Source organism: Phoca vitulina, unplaced genomic scaffold (assembly GCF_004348235.1).
Source record: "Phoca vitulina isolate PV1807 unplaced genomic scaffold, GSC_HSeal_1.0 scaffold128, whole genome shotgun sequence".
NCBI classification, from domain to species: domain Eukaryota; kingdom Metazoa; phylum Chordata; class Mammalia; order Carnivora; family Phocidae; genus Phoca; species Phoca vitulina.
Genome location: NW_022589831.1, coordinates 296,722 through 317,281, shown reverse-complemented (window position 1 = coordinate 317,281; position 20,560 = coordinate 296,722). Strand labels below are relative to the sequence as shown.

General features: G+C 46.2%; 1 protein-coding gene across 4 annotated transcripts in view; it reads right to left on the bottom strand.

Annotated features, from left to right (window-relative positions):
- Positions 1-2,330: 2,330 nt before the first annotated feature.
- Positions 2,331-20,560, bottom strand: part of SHPK (sedoheptulokinase) — a 26,412-nt gene continuing 8,182 nt past the window's right edge. For all 4 annotated transcript variants that reach the window (XM_032399069.1, XM_032399070.1, XM_032399067.1 and 1 more), the window contains exons 3-7: positions 13,931-14,114; positions 13,242-13,394; positions 12,088-12,263; positions 8,971-9,171; positions 2,331-5,112 (exon numbers count right to left, since the gene is read on the bottom strand). In XM_032399069.1, coding sequence (XP_032254960.1) covers positions 4,700-5,112; positions 8,971-9,171; positions 12,088-12,263; positions 13,242-13,394; positions 13,931-14,114 — 1,127 coding nt within the window. In that variant the 3' untranslated portion in view covers positions 2,331-4,699. The remainder of the gene's footprint in view (positions 5,113-8,970; positions 9,172-12,087; positions 12,264-13,241; positions 13,395-13,930; positions 14,115-20,560) is intronic.

Here is a 20,560-nt window from a genome sequence, read left to right as displayed (position 1 = left end):
TTGAAGCCAGACTTTCTGGTACAGCTAGAAACCAGCAAACTCTCATGTGCTGAAAAAGCCTGATTACGCAAATCAGGAACTGTCAGCCTGGCATTTCTGGGTTCTAGCCCCAGGGAAAGTGGTTAAGGACACTGTAACCCACCCAAGGACAGTGTCAGCTCTACTAGTCTTGTCTTGAGCTTTCTAAATCTTGTGTTGACATTTAACTTCCCTGATTTTTGTGTCTTGCCTCCCAGATTTTAAATGGCTTCAGGGATCCCAGGTGCAGATGGCAAACAGCAAACCTACTTTCCTTTCTGCATTTGGTCTGTGCATTAGCATCACCAGGTACCCACGTGAGTCAGTTCCTGTGGAGGGCAGGGCTCTGTGAGAGGGGTCAGTGCACTCCAGAAGTGAATGGAGCTGGCCACCTAAGCCAGGGAGGGATGAGGCATCCACTCAGCACCCAAAAACTGAGCCCTGCTCTGCAGAGCTGGGACCCAGGGTGGGGACTGGAAACAAGAGGGAGAAGAGATCGGAGGGTCAGGAGCATGGGCAGAGAATGGAGGCGGGAGAGGAGGTCCAGCTGTGCCAGACGCCCACTGCATAAATTTGGGCTGATAGCTGAAGCTCTGGGCCTGCTTCCTCATCCACAAAATGGGTGAGAGCACCTGCCCTACCTGCTTTACAGGGCTTTTCTGGGGATTAATAAGGATGTGAATGGCTCTGTGGGCTGAAAGCTCTAGGCAGGCATGAGGGATTATGGTTCTCATCCTCATTATTTCAAATGAGAACCACATCTGCTGACTGTTGAGCTGTATCCGGCCATTAGCTTGAGGTTGTGACTAATTGTTTTTTAATGAAAAAAAAAAAACAAAAACCCCAAGATTTGCTTAATGTTTCATGACTCACACAGTGAGCATCTCTAAACCCAGAATCTCTCAATTTCAAAGATGTGATCTGTCCATCTGTGGCTGAGACAAGAGGTCAGGTGCAAACTGCCCTCTTTCCTGAAGGACCACTGAGTACTAGCAAACCCACAGCAATTGAGTAGGGTGAATAAGCTGGTCTCTGCCCTCAAGGAGGCCAGGATGCATGAGGAGGAAGACCTGCTAGGCTCTCTCTGACGCTTTACTGGGTGGGGGGCCCTGTAACAGGCACAAGCCAGGAGCCAATAGGCCATGCCAACAGCAAACACTGAGTGGGGTCCCGGATGTCAGCTGCAATCATAATCCAGTGAGAAATATGCTGCCAGGGAGTCTGTGTAGCAGGAAGATGGCATTTGAGCTGGGCCTTGGTATAATGTTCTGCCCCAGGAGGACATTCCAAACATGGGCATCAGCCCAAGATTAAGCAGAAGGACAGATCAGAGAACAGCTTAAGAGGAACCCTTCCCTCGAGCAGCTTTCAGTCCAGTTGAGAAGAAAAATAGAGAACATGAAAGCCACATAAACATATGGATCTAGTCATAGTCAAGGGCCAAAGGAAGGGTAAGGGAGACAGCCTCTGCCCCCAGGCTGGTTCGGGCCACCATGTCTCACAGGCTGCTTTCTAGGCCCCTCCAACTGGGCCCCTGCCTTCCGCAACACCCGTTCTCCAATCTAGAGTCTGCACACCGGCAGTTCTACTCCTGAAGCCCGTGAAGCCTGTCCTCCACTCCACTGCCCACAGGAGAAAGTCCGAACCCCGCCATCTGGCACCCAAGACCCCTCACAGTTTGGCTGACATTTCCAGTCACAAGGGCTACCACACCCTTTCATATGCCCTATGACCAAGTTACACCAGACAATTCATCACACCCTGCTCATGCCAGTCTTTCATGACAACACATTTGCTCTCTCAGCCCAGAACACTGAAGAAAGTGGGCTCTGGGGTTGAACCCTAGGGTTGTGATCTTGGGTGGGTTACGTAACATTTTTGTGTCTCGGTTTCTTCACCTGAGAAATGAAGATAATAGTACTCACCTTCTAGGATCACCATAAAGATCAAATAGGTCCAAACAAGTGGAGTTTAGATTAGCTCCTGGTACAAGGCAGGTACTCAGAAAGTGTTAGCTGTTGTTGGTATTGATGGACTGAAACTCTCCAAGGTTTAGCTCAGTGTCACTTACATAAAGAATGAATTGCTCCTCCTTCTGCACACACATAAATCTGTCCTAGTGTTTATTTCATTCCCTAGTGATGGAAATTCAACAACTCATCACTGTCCTGACAGAAAACCCAGCTCCTAGTGGGTGTTGATAAATGTGTCAGTCTGTGCTGGGTACAGCTGAGCCTAGGTACGGTCTCGAAGGCGGCTGTAGTGGTCAGGGTACACTAAGTTATGCTGTGGTAACAAACAACCCCCAAATCTCAGTGGTTTCAAACATCAAAGGTTTATTTCTTAGTCACACTGCACATTGCTCATTCGTTGGTGAGGGTTCTCCACCACACTGTCCTAACATGGAACCCAAGCTGACAGAGCCCTTCTCTGGGACACTACCAGTCACTGGTGGCAAAAGGAAGGGAATGTGACATATCACACACTGGCTCCTAAAGGCCCACACAACTGGCCTGAAGGCACAGAACAAGTGGCACACTTCTGCTCACGTTTCACTGGCCAAAGCAATCAGGTGGGAAAGCGCGAGCCTACCGTGTGCCTGTAAGATCCGGACACGGGCAGGCAGTCCTCAAGGCCAGTTCCTCATATGAGGATCGTGCTGGTATCAAACACTTACTGGTACCTTCCAGGAATGACAGCAAAAGCAGTGAGTGGTTTGTGACTTCAGGCTGAATAAACGAGGCCCTGGGAGCTGTGTTCAACCCCCCTGCAGAGGCCCAGGCCACGTGCAATAAATACAGCAGCAGGGCTCTGAGCTGACAAGCTTGGACGGCACGAGGCTCAGCCCTCAGAGATAGAGGGGACATGTGGAAAGGGAACAGGGAGTTCCAGTACCACACTGGGCACTGGGCTGGGCTTCCTGGCCTTGCATCCATGTTCTCATCTTACGTTGACAGACTCCATCCACAGCACTCTGAGGACGCAAGACAGGCTGCCTCCCTGAAGCCGGAGGGCCAATTCCTCCTGACAGACAGGGCTGTTATCTTTCGGCCTATCCCAAGGTGGCTTCTCTCTCATAGGCCTGCCACAGGGGCTCCAAAATAATGGTGTTGACTCATTCTAGCTGAGAGAAAACTCACATGACTTTCCTGAGTGATCTTCAGCCACTTGTCCTGGCAGAACTGTGGGGCAGGCAGGGGTTTTCTATAGTACAACCTACAAATGATCCTCAGGGCTACGTCCAACCTCCCAAACCAAGCTCTGCAGCTATGCCATAATTTACAACAATCCCAAAGAAGACAGGTGTGTCTTATTAAAGGTACAAGTCTCTGGCAGAATGAGCTTTAGTATCTAAAATCCAATCAGCATGGCTAGGCAGATTAATCTAAGAGCTTCGGACAATCACATAATTCATAAAGTGACATTTACAAAGAGACAACAAGACTGCTTCCCAGACTCATAGTTGCCCAGGTGCCTCAGAGTCAGGCCTGCCTGAGCCTTGGGATCACTCTTGGGAGTGTGGAATTAGATGCAGCAATGATGGCTTTCTCCTGGAAGCCATGCCATCCATGTTCATGCCTACCAACTACTGGAAGGTTTAAGATGCTCTGGGATCCCTGCAGGGATGCTGACTCCAGGGGAATGTTTCTGTGGGCCAGGACACATAGTGGCCAGGCAAGGCCTACAGCAAGAGAAAGAAAGGCTAGGGCCGCAGGATAAGGGGTTCTCTCTGGGTAAATGTCCACCCTCTCTGACAGGAGCATGCCCAGCCACATCCCTCTGTTGGAAAGATTCCCAAGAATGTACAGGGCCAAAAACACACTGCTGCCCAGACACACCCTGAAAAGGGGTCCTACTGGTGCCTGGTCAGACTCTTGGGAACAATATGCCTGAATGGTGGGGCCACGAAGCATCCATCTCCCTCACTAGTCATGCTACGCCCCCTTTCCTTCCCTGCTATGTGCCTTCGAGCCAGTTGTGTTAAGGATCTGGAGCAGCTCCAGTACAGTAGGCTCTCCTTGGAAGGGGGAGCACACGGTGAGAAGGCCAGCACAGACCCCTGCATCTTCATCTCAGCCAGTCTGCTTTACTATCTTGGGCCATACCCTGCCTCAGCTAACCAGCTGTGACCAAGGGAGAACAAGAATGGGAGGGGGACTGCAGGGACACATGATACAATCCAGTAGGGAAGGACTTTTCCAACAGTGCATGTGAGCCAAGTCTGGGCTTCATGTCCCAAAATACAATCATCCCAAAAGCTGGAGCAGCAGGGAGTGGGGGGTGGGGGGGGCCTTCTTTTCTTACTTGGAGACTTTTTGGTGTCTGAAGTCACATTTATTTTCTCTTTGTCTACAGGTGAATCACAGAAGAGCCTGCTGACCATGATGCTGGGCTACTGTCCCTTTTCTTTCTTTGTCCCTCTCTCTTTTTTCCACATTTACATTTGCGACCAATTCCCAAGTGAGTCTCTTGGAAAGCACTGATTTGGGATCTAGTTGATGAGTCCTGGCTGCATTATTAGAGGATGAAGGTAGGTTCTTGGTCAAGATGGTGCCCTGAAAACAAGCTTTGCTTAAAAGCTGCCCACAAAACTGTCCAGGAAAAGGATGACTCCAAGGTCATGTCAGGAATGTTAGTTAGATAAAATCTGCAACAGTCTTTTGGCCAAAGGATGCCCTGACTAAGACTCCCTCTGGTTAAGATTTCTCTGGAGCATGACCACAGCTGCCCCCACAGCTGCGTCCACATCCTGCCCAAAGGACACTGGGAAGGGAAAAGCTCTCTGCACCTCCTGCTTCAGCACCTCATTCCTGGACAGCGCACTCCCACTGCCAATCACCCGCTCCACACCCCACTCCTTGAGCTGTTGAAATGGAAGCATGGAGTGCAAGTTTTGAACAATGCCTCGGCACAGGGCCCGGGTCACGTGCCCCAGGGAGAGATCAGAGGAGGAGATTCTGGTCACTGAGGCCAGCTGGTCCGGCAGGTGCCTCTCGCCCAACACCGTCGGAGTGATAGTTAGGCAGGTGTCTCTTTGCTGTGCAGCTGCCTGGATCATACATGAATACACAGTGGATTCTTCGACCTCTAGACCTTCCAAGAACAGAAAAGACTTGTGTGAGTTCATGCACCCCTTGCTGTAGGCTGAGACAGTATAGAATTCCCAGGGGGCAGCATAGTTGTGTGCCTGGGGTAGGCCCCAAGATTCTGTAGTTGTTCTCCACTCCTAGAGGAAGCCAGTGCTGCTGGCCCAAGAACCACACTTCTGAAGTAGAAGGTTCTAGACCAGTGCTTACCAACACTTAAGGGCATAACAATCACCTGAGGAGCTTTTATAAAATGCCTACCCCACCCCACCCCATGGCCAAATCATCAGCATTCTGCAGGCAGGACTAGGACATCAACATTGTTTTTAAACCTTCACAAGTGTTTCCAGAGTGCAGCCAGTGCTGAGAGCCACCACCCCAGTGTCACCGTGAAGTCTCATTGGCAGCACATTTAACTTACACAAACTCAGCTATACACACTTGGGAATGAGAGAGAGGAAGAGGGAGAAATAATTTAAATATCATAGTCAAAATGTGATCAGCAGAACTCTGGTTAAATATGCCAGAATCAGGGCACCTGGCTGACTCAGTCAGTAGAGCGTGCGACTCTTGATCTCAGGGTTGTGAGTTCGAGCCCTATGTTGGGCATGGAGCCTACTTAAAAAAAAAAAAAAGAAAAAAATGCCAGAATGAATATTAGTGCCTTTCCCCTCCCTCTAGAAATTCTACTAAAATCTCAGAAAAATCACATGCTTGATGAATAACCTAGCACATGTGTACAAGTATACAAATCCGTAGGACTGAGTCCTTGGAGAACTGCTGGTTCAAAAGATATGCACATCATAATCGCCCCTTAGAAGCTGGACCAATTTACACTACTACTGCAGTGTATAAGAGGGATTATCTCTCCACATCCTAGGAAACATAGTGCATTGAAAACTTCTAAAAGAATAAAGAATATAAAACCATAAAATTATGGGAAAAAAAGGGAAAGAAGATGAAAAAGAAAAAAAAAAAAAACAGATCAATCAAATAGAAAGCTTTCAAACAGAAAAGCTCCACCTGACTGGCTCAGTCGGTAGAGTGTACGACTTTTGATCTCAGGGTCATGAGTTCAAGCCCCACATTGGGTGTAGAGATTACTTAAATAAATAAAAACTTAAAAAAAAGAATAGAAAGCAGAGAGACTGGAGATATGATGATTAAATGCAATGTGGTATCCTGAATTGGATCCTGGAACAGGAAAACGACATTAGTGGAAAACTGTCAAAACCCAAAGAAAGTCTATAGTTAAAAGAAGAAAACAATAAACGATGTGTTTGTATGTCCTTAATAAAAATTCCCAAAAGGATGTTAAGGAAATGTGAAAATAAAGCGTTCTTCCTCGCTGGAAAGCATTTGAGCCATGACCCCAGCCTTGGGGGGCACCTGAAGGAAGGAGTCTAGCAGCTGAAGGCCTCAGAGACCTGGCTTCTAGCCCTGTCTCTGCGTCCCTTGGCTTACCACCTCATCCAAATCTACTGTGGGGATTAAATGCTATGAGTTGCCAAATATTCACATCACAGGCTTAGACCCACAGGCCATCAGAGGTGAAAAAAACACCGAAGGGAAGGGACTTGCCAAAGCCACATAATGACTTGACAGAGCTGAGAACTGAGGCACTCTCCCGGGTTGTACCACCACTATGCTTATTTAACAAGCAGTTATACCACACTTATTATGGGCCAGACATCATTCTAAGTGCTCTGCAATATAACTCATTTGATCCCAGTTATTTAAGGTACATCTAGGATAATCCCTTTCCAGATGAGGAAAGTGAAGAACAGAGGGGACAAGTAACCTGCCCCAAAGCACAAGAAAGTGGCAGAGCTGGGATTCAAACCCAGGCCACCTAGCTTCAGAGTCCCTACTCTAAACCGCATGAGGGTGGAACTCCCTGTTTTCTAACTTCTGGAAAATAATGCAAACCTAGGGTATTCTGAATAGAGAGTTTTATTTTTATATCTTATGCTTTAATATTTCCATATCTGGTTAATAAATGTTATGTCTCTTATCTCAACAAACCTTATTGTATTTGCATCTATATATTTTTTAAAGATTTATTTTATTTATTTATTCATTCAGTCATTCATTTATTTTAGAGAGGGAGGAGGAGCAGAGGGGGAGAGAGAGAGAGAAAGAGAATCTTGAGCACACTCCCTGCTAAGCACGGAGCCCGACGCTGGGCTTGATCCCACAACCCTGAGATCATGAGCTGAGCCAAAATCCAGAGTCAGACACTTAACCAACTGAGCCCCCCAGGCACCCCTATTTATTTATTTTAGAGAGAGGGAGAGAGCACACGTGAGCAGGGGAAGGGGCAGAGGGAGAGAGAGAGAGAGAATCCTCAAATAGACTCCATGCCAAGTGCAGAGCCCTACGGGGGGCTGGATCCCAGGACCCCGAGATCATGACCTGGGCCAAAATCAAGAGTCAGACGCTTAACTGACTGAGCCACCCAGGCACCCCGGCATCTATATATTTTTTTAATCAAATGACATTATTGTAGAAATTTCTTAAAAGGTTAAGTTACATATAATACTAACCTTCAAAGTCCTCAGTTTCATCAAAACAAGAACCATGAAAATGCAAGGGACTTTTCTTTTTGAAAACATCTTACAGAGAAATTAAATAATATTACCATCTCTTTCAGGGGTAAAAATAACAGTCACTTCTGTGTAATGATAAGACCGGTAGGTCAGCTCAGTCAACAATTGATAGAGCCAAACAGTTAAAATAGTATCTAAATACAGGGCTTGCCTGAAGGTTCTGATGACTGGTTCTGCATCTTTTTTTTTTTTTTTAAAGATTTTATTTATTTGACAAAGACACAGTGAGAGAGGGAACACAAGCAGGGGGAGTGGGAGAGGGAGAAGCAGGCTTCCCCACTGAGCAGAGAGCCCGATGTGGGGCTCGATCCCAGGACCCTGGGATCATGACCCGAGCCGAAGGCAGACGCTTAACAACTGAGCCACCCAGGCACCCGACTGGTTCTGCATCTTGAAAACCTTTTCTGACACAAGGCAAAACAAAATCAGAGTTCTGTTCTCTTAATGATGCATTTCTGAGGGGATCTCAGCCAAGGGTCAGAATTCCCCTGAAATCCTGACATCCCTGGCCAGCCGGAAAGCACTGACATGGGTCAGCAACACTTGTCTGCACAAGCAGTGTGAGCTTCCCACGTGCTCCCTACCGCCCATGCCTCACCTTGTTACCACGCTGAAAGCTTCCTGGCGTGACCTGATTCAGAGCTCCTACAGGCGGACCAGTGATTTCCCCAGACCTGCATGGCTGACCAGTGATTTCATTTCTACCTTAAGGGCTTGGAAAGGGAACCTTTCCTGAAAGGAGGCTACATGTTTCTCTGCAAATGAAGAGCAGAGAAAGGCCCGATCTAGTCTACCCTGAAGAAAGCAGAAGGGCATCAGACTTTTCAGGGATCCCTTCCAAGAAAGGGAGTCAGGAACCACTTGCCAGGAATAAATGCTATAAGGATTTTATAATATTGTAAAATACCAGGAGTCTTTTCACTCATCCATGTTTGATCATTTTATTTTCAGCTCTCTGCAGTCATCAGAAAGGGATGGTGAGCTACTGACAAGTAACCAGTGGGCAGGGGAGAGCCAGGAGACCAGTCAATGTTAGAGGAAAAGGTGCTCCCTCAGAAAAAAAGAGGTGACGGCGGCTCAGAAGATGAGAGGAAAAAAGGCTACAGGCCCAGATCCCTAAAGAAGGAAGGGATGTGCTGGAGCCGGGCTGGGTCTGACACACGAATCTAGAAGCTTAAGTAACACAGGCAGCACCAAGACACTGCCACATCGAAAGGCCAAGCAGGGAACACATCACCGTGTGGGCGACACCTTACCTAGATCCGCCATCCACTGGACCAGCATGTGGACAAACGTGGCCAGCACGTTGCCCCCATTGAGTGACGCTGCCACCGCCAGGTAGGTCCTGTCAAAGTACGGGAAGTAGGTGACTGGAGCCGCAGGGTCTGGAGTCTGCGCCGGCTGGAATCCTGAACGCATGGAGGTTGCCAACTGAACTGAAGTGCTGATGTTGAGAACTAGGGTCCAAGGGAAGCAGAAGTTAGGCCTGTCCGGCTGACTCAGAGGTCACAGGTCACAAGAGGGCAAGGGGAGAGTGTGCTGGTTTACAAAAAAAATGTCGTCAAATTCTTTGAGACCCCTCCTTTCAGGAGGTAGAGCCGAACTTCCCCCACCCCATGAGTGTAGGCTAGACTTGGGGACTTGCTTCTAATTGAGAAAATAAAGCAGAAGTGACCCTGTGTGACTTTGGAGCCCAGGTCATAAAAAGGCACTGCAGCTTCTGTCTTGATCACTTGCTCTGGGGGGAGGCAGGCACCATGTCATGAGCAGCCCTGTGGAGAGGTCCATGTGGCAAAAAACTGAGGCCTCCTGCCAAAAGCTACATAACTGAGCTGAGAGGTAGATCCACCAGGCCTGGTCAAGCCTTTGGATGACTGCAGACCCAGCTAAGCAACAGCTCGACTGCAATTCCAGGAGAGACCTTAAACCAGACCATCCAGCAACATCCAGATTCCTGACTCTCAGAAACTATGAGAGATAATAAATGTTTGCTGCTTTAGGCTACTAAGTGACTTGTTATACAGCAATAGACAACGATGTACAGATAGTAAGACCTCTCTCAGCCCAAGTATTTCACTCTCTGGGGAGGTTTCATTCATTTTCAGCAAGTGCCACCTCCTTCTCATATCCATGGTGTTTTTCTTAACCTCCTCCACCAGCAGGGGAAAAGCTCCCAGACTCAGCACAGAGGGGATGATTTTCTCCTCTGGATTGAGGCCAGGGCCTATGGACTACCCTGGAAGTCTCTTCTCTTCCATTTCTCACAAGACCTGGCCAAAAAGCCTGTTCTTCTCAGTCTGTTGGGGTCTGAAATAACTGAGATCAGCATGTAACTCTCCTACGTACTAGGAATTTGGAAGCTAGGAGACTGAAAACAATCTTGGAAAGCCAATAACCTTTACTTTCTGCCACATCAAGCCTTTCACCATGACTCTATACCAGAAGCAACATGCCCTCCACCTGTCCCCTCAAGTGGAGGTGTCAAGGATGGAGGCCACCCAACTTTGCCCATGGACACAGAACAAGTGAGCACTGCCAGCAGACCCAGTCTGGAACCAGAGACTACAACCAGCTCAGTGAAGAGGGAGCCTAATACCTACTTTCTTCCCATTTGACTAGCCCCTCACTTACTATAGAGAAAGCACATTTGCATCCAGGCACAGGACAGCCTACGATTTGAAAACCACCAAGGTAGAAAGAGCCAGGCTCTTTATAGGCACCATCCCAGTGTGTCACCACAACTGTCCCATGAGAAACATATCATTGCCCTCATTTTGGATGATGACAAGGGCTCAGGAAAAAAAGCAACCTGTCCAAGGTCACACCGAAGGAGAAGAGGGGCTAAATTCTCACCCAGGCCAGTAGGCTAGACTCCAAAGTCCACGTGAGTTCCCTGACATTCACACTTTGAGATGAAGGGATATAGGCAAGAGATGACGTATTAGGAAAATTAAAAGTCACAGAATAAATTTAGCATATTTTCCTGAAGCATTGATTTTAGTTTCACTCATTTGTGGAACATAAGCAATAGCACAGAGGGCTACAGGGAACGGAGGGAAAACTGCAGGGGGAGAAATCAGAAAGGGAGATGAACCATGAGAGACTCTGGACCCGGGGAAATGAACTGAGGGTCTCAGAAGGGAGGGCGGTGGGGGGAGGGGGTAACAGGGTGATGGGTACTGAGGAGGACATGGGTTGTGATGAGCACTGGGTGTTATATGTAACTAATGAATCACTGAACACTCCATCATCAAAAACTAATGATGTACTAATGATGTAATGTATGGGGATTAACATAACATAAAAAAAAACTAATGATGTACTATACAGTGGCTAACTGAACATAATAAAAAAAATAAAAAAGGGGGCTGCTGACATATGAAAAAAAACTGGCGAGAAAAGGTTTTGAACAACTGTTGGCCTTAAAAGATTTCATCACATATATGTGCAAACAAAATAGGTAGAATTTCACTTTTCCCTCTCAGCTAATTTTGAAATTATGAATTTTATGAATAATGCTGCTAAGAACATCTTTGTGAAGTGTTTGTGTGGACATGTGTCCAGTTCTCTTGGGTGTGCACCTGGGAGTGGAAATGCTAGGTCAGGTGCTAACTCCATGTTTCACTTTTGAGGAACTGCCAGACTGTTTTCCAAAGGGGCTATAGCATTTTACAATCCCAGTAGCATGTTCTTACATTTTTTAATGGTTGAGAAGAAATCAAAAGGAGAAGAAAATTTCATGACACATGAAAACGCTATGAAATTCGTATTTTAGTGTCCATAAATGAAGTTTTACTGAAACACAGCTATACCCCTATTCATTTATGTATTAGCTATGGCTGCTTCACGCTTTAGCAGAGTTGAGCTGTTAGGACAGAAACTATATGGCTTACAAAGCCTAAAATATTTACTATCTGGCCCTTCACAGAAAAAGTTTACCAAGCCCTGCCCTAGACTCCGGCCTCCACCTCACTGTGACTCTCTTACCCTGAATGCAGAAAGACTGCACTCCTCATCAGATCGGATGGAACTTCCATTGACAAAGACACAATAACAAAAAACCCTAATCTACTAATCTACTTTTTGGGTCATGGAGTTATGTAGAAACCAGCCAACTAGAGAGAGTCAATTCCCTTACCTGGCCCTAAAGAAGAAAAACATAGACTGTGGTCAGGGACAGAACTTGCCCTGCTGGATTGTAAGCTCCAGGAGGGGCTTCACCCGCAGGAAGGAGGCTGTTTTTCATGTTCACAGAATAGCGATCAATGGGATGCTGAGGCTGCTGGTTATGGGTGCCCCTTGGGCCCTCACACAGAGCTGGAGCTTAGGAGGCACCAGTAGAAGTCTGAGGAGCCAACAAAAGCAAGACTTACCTGCATCTGTCCTTTTGGCCATACAGGAATAGACGGAGGCCTGTAAATCACCCAAGGCCACGCCCACCCGTGTCCCCTGTGGGATTTCAAACCAGGCATGGGAAGTTCTGCCCGCCACACTGCCGGCCTCGGCGATGTCTGGGAGCAGGTGCGTGGGAAAGCCTGAGGCCCTCAATCTGCAATCCAAAAATGGACAGTGCATTTACCCGGAGCTGGATTTTTGGGTCTTTGTTGCTTCCAGGAAGCTCAATGAAGGAAAACCCTACAGGACACACATACAAGAAGGGAGGGTAGAATCCAGTGTTTTGACAGAGGGCCTCTGTGGCTTTTTTTAAACAATGAGAAACAGACTTGCATTTTTTAAAAAGTGAACACTGGCTTTCAAAAGCTTGGGATTGGCCTTCCAGGGGCGAAAACCACCAGTTTAAGCAGGGGTGATCAGGAAGAGTTAGAAAGAGCCAGATGTCACCACTATCCAGCCTTCTGTGTTTGAAGGGAACATACTCTGCAAAGGGAGACAGAGTTTCAGCACACAGTCATAGTCAGTTAGCACTGGCCAAACCAAAGTCAGACCCGTCAGTCTCCTGAACACCAACTGCATTCATCACTCGGGGTTAGTAAACAGGGGACTGTCAATTTTACACAACATGCTAGAAAGTCCTTTACCTGAACTACCAGGTGCTTTTTGTTTTTTTACAGAGCTCAGAATTTGGACCCTGAAGGAAGTGAACTTAGAGGGCACAGGATTCCTGGATCTGAAATGGCAAATAATTCCTTAAAAAGAACTTTAAAAGACATCCCTCAAGACTACTACTTTCACTTCTTAACCTTATTTTAAAATTCATTACACTGACAGTTGTTCTTTAAAATCTGCAGGCTCGGTCCGAGTCACAGAGAACGGGCAAGCCCAACCTGGGTCTGGGCAGCTGTAGGGGAGCAGGACAGCAGGGTGTAAGAGGTGTCCCCCTCCGAGGGTTCACTTACAGCCAGGCCCACCCTTGCCTGGTGACTGGACAGGCTGAGGGGCAGGGGAACCTGATTCCTAGGCTCTTGGAATCCTCCACTATTGTTCCCAAATGGGAAAGCCCCACTAAACCCCTCACATTCAAGATTCTGGCCGTTAGCCTGGAGCCAGCTTGCAAGGATATACTCACATTTCCAAGTTCCAGCTTTGGCTCTGAGTGTTGAAATATCCCCAGCTAGCAGCATTCTGGTCGCACATCAGGGATCTTGGCAAGCCACACAGCATGGCAACCACATAGTCATGGATGGTGCCAGCAGCATCGTAGGACCTCAGGAACTCTGGGCTAGTTTTCATATCAAAAACAATTCAACATAGTCTAATAGCAACTTGAAAGCCTGTACCACACCTAGCTGCAGGCAGTGGACTCGACATGGCATAGCTGGGTGGCAGCAAGCACCCCACATGCTGAGCTTCCCAGGGTGAGGACCTCCCAGCCACTCACAGCAAAGCTGGCTGGAGTCGGCCTTCAGGGAGTGGTCTCAGGGGAGGATGCACCACGCTTGAGAAAGCAGGACACTGGCTGTTCTCAGCAGCCCTGACCCCACCATGAACTTACCATGGAACCCTTGGAAAGTCCCTTGCCCTCTGCCTTTTTCTTTCCCCCTCTGGTTTAGAATCAGATAACCAACAAAGAGCCTTCTGAGAAATGAAGCAGTTCTAGACCAAGTCTCGGTCTTGCGACCACACCCTGTGCCAGGCCACCTCACTGAGGGATGCTCCAGCAGTTGGAGGGATGCTGACCGGCTGCAGGTACAGTCCCCTGGCCACTCTCGTCTCCCTGGAAATTCAGCACCCGATTCAAAAATCAGTTGTCCATACCTATTCTCCAAAAGCCAGAAGATGGTTGCACAGCCAAACCCTGAGGCCACTCTGAGATGGGACTCTGGCTGGGGCAAAGAAGCCAGGAACCCACTGCTACACCGGCCATCCTGCCATGTGACCAGGTGGCTCACGGCTCCGGGCTCAAACACAGGAGAGGGCCCTCCCTCTGTCCATTCACAGCCTGGAACAAAGGAAATTACCAAAAACAGAGAAAAGAACATCTGACCAGCAGCAACATGTCCTTGAGACCACTCTGCTAGTGAGGTTACAGCAATGATAATACTTCACTCACGCACGTGGGTTCTGATATCAGAGCACCTGGCTCCACCACCAATGGCTGTGTGACTCATGCCAAGTCACCTACTCCCTCCATTTATCCCACTTCTTCTATGTTCCCTTTAATTCATTTTTTTAAAGTTGATATTATATCCCCTCCCACCCTGTAAGAAAAGAAATTTGGCACACTCAAGTCCCCTAGTCTCTGTCCTTCCAACCCTTATCATGATAATATTAGCTAGACTTGATTCTGGATGATGATGGATATATTTTCTCTTTTCCTTTGGTCTTAGCTAATTGATTTTTAGACATCAACTTTACTCAGGAATCTGGCCATCTTTACTTAATTTATCTCATTTAGCTCTTAAAATCTAGATTTTTTTTCTCTGCTCTTATTTAAATATTTTACCCCAAACTAGTTCCAGTGTAGTTCGTTCTGTGGCAAAGCATCTAGAAGCCTACATGGCTCAGAATATTTTTGAAGGATGGCTGTGATATTCTAGGTTCTAAGTTCCCTTTCTTCAATACTTAAAAACACTTTGTAGATTTGTGATAGATTGCCACAAATCCCTTGCTACTCCTCCCATTAAGGGGTAGGGTCTAAATCCTCTTTCCTTGTATCTAGGCTGGCCTTGATGATTTGCAAGAGCAAGAGAATGTGGGGGGAGTGACATCCTAGGACTGCCAAGGCTAGGTCATAAGAAGACTTGCAGCTCCCACCAGAGCCTCCTGGAGCACTCACTCTAGGGTAAGCCAGCCACCAGGTAAGAAGTCCCACTACCCTGAGGCTACCATGCTAGAGAAACTATGTGGAGAAATCACATGCAGGCATCTAGCAGGTCATCCTCAGCTGAGTCTAGCCTTCCAGCCTTCCCCACCAAGGCATCAGGCACTGAGTAGAGCTACTCTGGAACCCTCCAGACCAGTCTGTCCACGAGATGAATACTCCCAGGCAGCCTCTGTCAACCCCATGTAGAGCAGCTCAATCCGATATGTAGAAGTAGATCATACAAGATATGATAAAATAGTTGCTGTTTTAAGTCATGGAGTTTTGGAGGTAGTCTGTTATGCAACAATAGAAAACCAAAATATGATTCCATTGCATTTTTACATAGAATGTTGCTGTTGAAAACTATCTAGTCAATCTGCTTCTAATTTTTATATAGGATCTGGTTTTTCACTCTGTAAGCTTTTGGAATTTTCTTTGTCTCTGAAATCCTTAAAAGTTCACTATAATATATCCAGCTATGAGGTTTTCCTTCTCTCTCTTCTTTGACATTCTATGGGCACCTTTGGTCCAGACTGTTATATCTTATTTTGTCAATTATGGTAAGTAAATTTTCTCCATTAATTCTCCAAATATTTCCTCCTCTACCACTGTTATTTTTCCTTTTCTGGATCTCCTAGTATTCAGATGCTAGTGCTTCTACTTGTATCTTCAATATCTCTTACCTTTTGTTTTATATTTTCTACTTCTTTGTTCTTTTCTTCTTCCTTCTGAGAGGTTTCCTAAATTTGCATCTTTCATTCTCTAATTTGTTCTGAAGTTCTATCCATTCTGTTATTAATCCCATCTATTATATTCTTTATTTCAACCATTATATTTTTTTATATCTAATATTTCTGCTTGTTTTTTTTTTATGTTTTCTTCTTATTGTTTCTTGCTAATATTCTCCTTTCATATATTTTAGTATGTATGTCAGGCTAATTTTAAATTCTTAGACTGTCCATTCTAATAGTTTTGCTTCTGAAAGAATCTCCATCTGGGGTTCCTGGGTGGCTCCAAGAGCATCCAGCTCTTGGTTTCAGCTCAGGTCATGATCTCATGGGTCATGGGATCGAGCCCCATATCAGGCTCTAAGCTCAGCAGGGAGTCTGCTTGAAGATTCTCTCCCTCTGCCCCTTTCCCCACTCACACTTGCTCCCTCTCCCTCTCTCCCTCTCTAAAATAAATTTAAAAATAAATCTTAAAAAAAAATCTCCATCAAATCACCCAACACAATTTTTTTCTTGTGAAACAGCTGTGAACTTGAAACATCTTATTGTCCTGGTCCCTGAATTCATTTTGTTCTGGGAGTATTGGCTACTCTGTCGGGCAGTGTAAATGAGCCAGACCTCAGTCCCTGCCAGCTCCCAAAGGTCTGGGGAAGATGGATGAGACCTGGGGTGAATCCACAGCTAACCCATCCCACCCTGAAAAACATCTCTTCGGGTCAGGGCTTCCACTCTGCCCCCCCAGGATGAAACAATGTTTTGAGGATCCTTAGATTATAGGTCACCAGCCCTGTGATTTGGGGAGAGACACCTGCTTTTCTCCACTGCCTTGATTTTATTCCTGAAGACACCTCGCTATGGACAAGGTGCTGCTTGTCCCAAAGCCATGACAATCCAGGGGAGCCAGCAGTTCCTTATCCTCCCACAGGCAAGGCTGGTTGCGTCTTGCCCTACACCCAAACCATCAACCTACACACACCAACTCCAAGTAGCCCCATCACCCTAGGTTCTCTCACAGTATTCTCCCCTTTCCTTGGTGTTTTTCTCTTACGATTCTTCTGAAACCAATCTTGGGGGAGAGAGCCAACAATCAAGCTAGTTCAGCAGCTTGGTGGCAAGTGTATCTGGAAGTCCAGGGCTGGAGGACACTTATAACTCTTTCCCGGGTCCTGGTATCTCTTCCTGCCATGTGTTGACTTTACTGTCAAACTAGTAGCAAGGGGAAGGGTTAGAGTTAGGGTTAGGGTGTGTTGTGCGTGTTGTGTGTATAGGGTTGTGTGTATTAAATGAGTTAACACATGTAAAGCATTTAGAACAGTATCTGACACAGTGAGGACTCAATTAATGTTAGTGATGATAATAATGAAAATGAACCTTTACCTTCTAAACTGTCCATGGTCTAAGACTTCCAACAGTCTTAAAGAAAGAGAATACACCCCCCCTACATTATCTTTTGTTCTTTCCTCTCCTCATACAAGGGAGATTTCTCACACTTCCACACAATATTAATATAACCATTGCAGCAGAATGGGAAAAGAATGTTGACATTAAGTGCCAGTTGAGAAAAGTTATCAGCAGCAAGAACACTCCAGACCCAATGGACAGAGATGGGAATCTGGCTCCATGTGACATGAGGTGGCCTCCAGATGAGAACAATGTCTGCCATGAAGCAAAGCAGGGCAAAGCCCCACAGGCAGCTGTTTCATGGCTATGTCTGATCTCAAGTCCCAGATTGGGAGCCAAAACCATTACATTTTCTTATAAATACGTTCATTAAGAACCAAAGAAAGAGGGGCGCCTAGGTGGCTCAGTTGTCAAGCGTCTGCCTTCAGCTCAGGTCATGATCCCAGGGTCCTGGGATTGAGTCCCGCATCGGGCTCCCTGCTCGGCAGGAAGCCTGCTTCTCCCTCTCCCTCTCCCCCTGCTTGTATTCCCTCTCTCGCTGTGTCTCTCTCTGTCAAATAAATAAATAAAATCTTTAAAAAAAAAAAAAAGAACCAAAGAAAAAGGGGTGCCTGGGTGGCTCAGTTGTCAAGCGTCTGCCTTCAGCTCAGGTCATGATCCCAGGGTCCTGGGATCGAGCCCCGCATCGGGCTCCCTGCTCGGCGGGGAGCCTGCTTCTCCCTCTCCCACTCCCCCTGCTTCTGTTCCCTCTCTCGCTGTGTCTTTCTCTGTCAAATAAATAAATAAAATCTTAAAAAAAAAAAGAACCAAAGAAAGAGACTTAACTGCCCCTCCCCCCGGGTTCCAGGCCACGAAACATCCATCCATTTATTCATTCATTCATTCATACTTGCATGATTGAATGACATGTGTATTAAATATCTAATATGTATTAGGCACTGGTTCTAGTCCCTGAGAATACAGCAATGATCAAGGAGAAGTCACTACTTTCATAAAGCTTATCCACTAGGGCTATAAAATATAAACAAGCAAATATATAATACCAGATACTTTTCATTGCTGTGAAGAAATATACAGCAGTGATAGATATTTGGAGGGTGATCAGGGAAGTCCTCTCTAAGGAGGAGGGACCTGAATGGAGTAAGGAAGTGAGCCATAAGAATGTCTAGGGACACATGCTGCGGGTAGATGGGTCAGGGCAAAGGATCTAAGGGACCTTGTCAGTCTCTGCTTGGTATCCCTGGCCAACAGCCAGAAAAGCAGAGGCACGTTACAGATCATGCACCTAAAGCATATTAAGTTTTACTTGGGGTGAAGGGCTCCTCAAAGCAGTGCACCTTCATAACTGTATACTACATCTGTACTTAAACTTCGAGCTGGATTCTTATCCCAGCCCTAAACCTGGATCTCCGCAGCTTTTTTTCAACCCCTGTATCTGCTTCAAAACTCTGGTCCTTTTTCAAAAAAAAAAAAAAAATTTAGATTACCATTTTTATTTTGTTTGTATTATAAAACAAATATGGAGTTCTTACCATGTACCAGGTAGTGTTCAAGCACTTCAAAAATATTAATTCACTGAATCTACATAATAGCCTTATCACATAGGTATGATAATTATTCCCTTTGTACAAGAAAAATGAAGCACAGAAAAGTTAAAAAAAAAATTGCCAAAGGTCACATAGCTACTAAGTGGTAGAACCAGGATTCTCAGTATAAGATGTTCAGATATTAAAGATAATTCTCAGTATAAGATGTTCAGATACTACAGATAAAGCCAAAGGCCTGCTTATATCCCCACCTGGGTCCCAGCCCCCTTCCTGTCCCTGTTAGCCCTTGTGGGTAACCATCTAAATAAAGTTTTTACACTGGCACAACATATTGGGTTCGGTTTGGTTGACTTTATTTTGTTTTTGTCTGTTTTTTAAAAACAAATAGCACTATACTGTATTTCTTTTTCTAGGCGTTGTTTTTATCATCCACCAAATGTTCTGGAGTTCCTTCCATGTCAGTATACATGAATGCACTTATTCTTTCTAACTACTGCAGATCCTTCTGCAGCACGGGCACACCAACATTTATCCATCCATTCCCCTGAGGTTAAATGCCAGTTTTCACTACCGTAACAAGAAGGCAAGGAACAACCGTGAGTAGGCATCCTTACGCACATCCATGTGCAAGTAATTTTCCTGAGCAGACTCCCAGTAGCAGAGCTGCTGAGTCATAGCAGCTCTCTTATTTTTAACAGGCCCCATCAAACTGCCCTCCAAACGACTATGCTAATTTACACTACTACCAGCCATATTTAAAAGAACCAATTTTCCACCCCATCTGCCAACTCTTGGCATTTTCAGACTTCGATTTCTTATAATCCAGTGGGTAGGAAATGATTTCTCTTTGTTGTTTTCATCTGTACTGCCCTAATTACTAATGACATCGAGCATCTCTTCATGGGCTTATTAGCCACTTGTATTTCCTCTTCTAGGAACTGCCCGTCTCGGTATCCTTTGCCCATTTTCCACAGAACCACTTGTCCTTTTCTTTGTTCTTGGTTCTTTATTATGTACCCATATTCACACTGGCAAATGTTTTCTCCTAGTCGGCTGCTTGCCTTTTAGCTTGGTTTTATGATCCCCACTTCTCTCCTGCTCTTACTGAGCCTGGAAATGGAGTCTGCGGGCATAAGCACAGGCCTCTCAGAACACACTCTGCCTTTCCTCTCCGCCCGCTGGCTGGCCTGTGCCCTTGTGGAAGCAATTAGCTCTCTGCTCAGCTCACCGGTGCCCGTCTGTGTCGACGGCCTTGACTGTGCCCTGGAGGATGAGGGCTTCGTCTGCTCATATCTATGTCTCCCGTGGGGTCTAGCATGGAGTCTTATATGTTGTAGGTACCGAAGCCAAACTAATCTATGGCCACCATTAAAAACACAATGACTTGATCCCAAATATGATTCACTCTACTCTACTAAGCAAGTATTATCATCGTCAAAGAGTGGCTTCCCTCCTTCCCAGAAGCAGAAAACAAAACAAGGAGGCATGTGGGCTGGCTCAATGAAATATTAAGCAGCTCTCTCCAACAATGTGGGCAATGGTTTGTGTGGTTGTTACAGAGTCCAGGAAACGGGCAGAAAGGGAGGTGTATGACCAGACCACAATCTTTAGATCTCTGTTGTCCTCTTCGGGAAGGATTTTAGTATTAAAAGGACATTTATTCTCATTAATGCAAAATTAAGGAGTTTAAAAAGCTTTTACAACCTAGACTCCCTCTGAGAGGCCAGCTCTAACACCCTAATCAGCCTTCTCCTCCAACTACTAATTAGAGTCAAGCAGGTCCTGTGGTTCCCAAACAGCCTGACAACAGGCAGACAAGAAGGAGGGAAGGAGCAAGAGATCCTGCACTGGCTTCTACAGTCACCCAGGCCCTCCTGGGGACTGATCAAAGGATGCATCGCTAGAC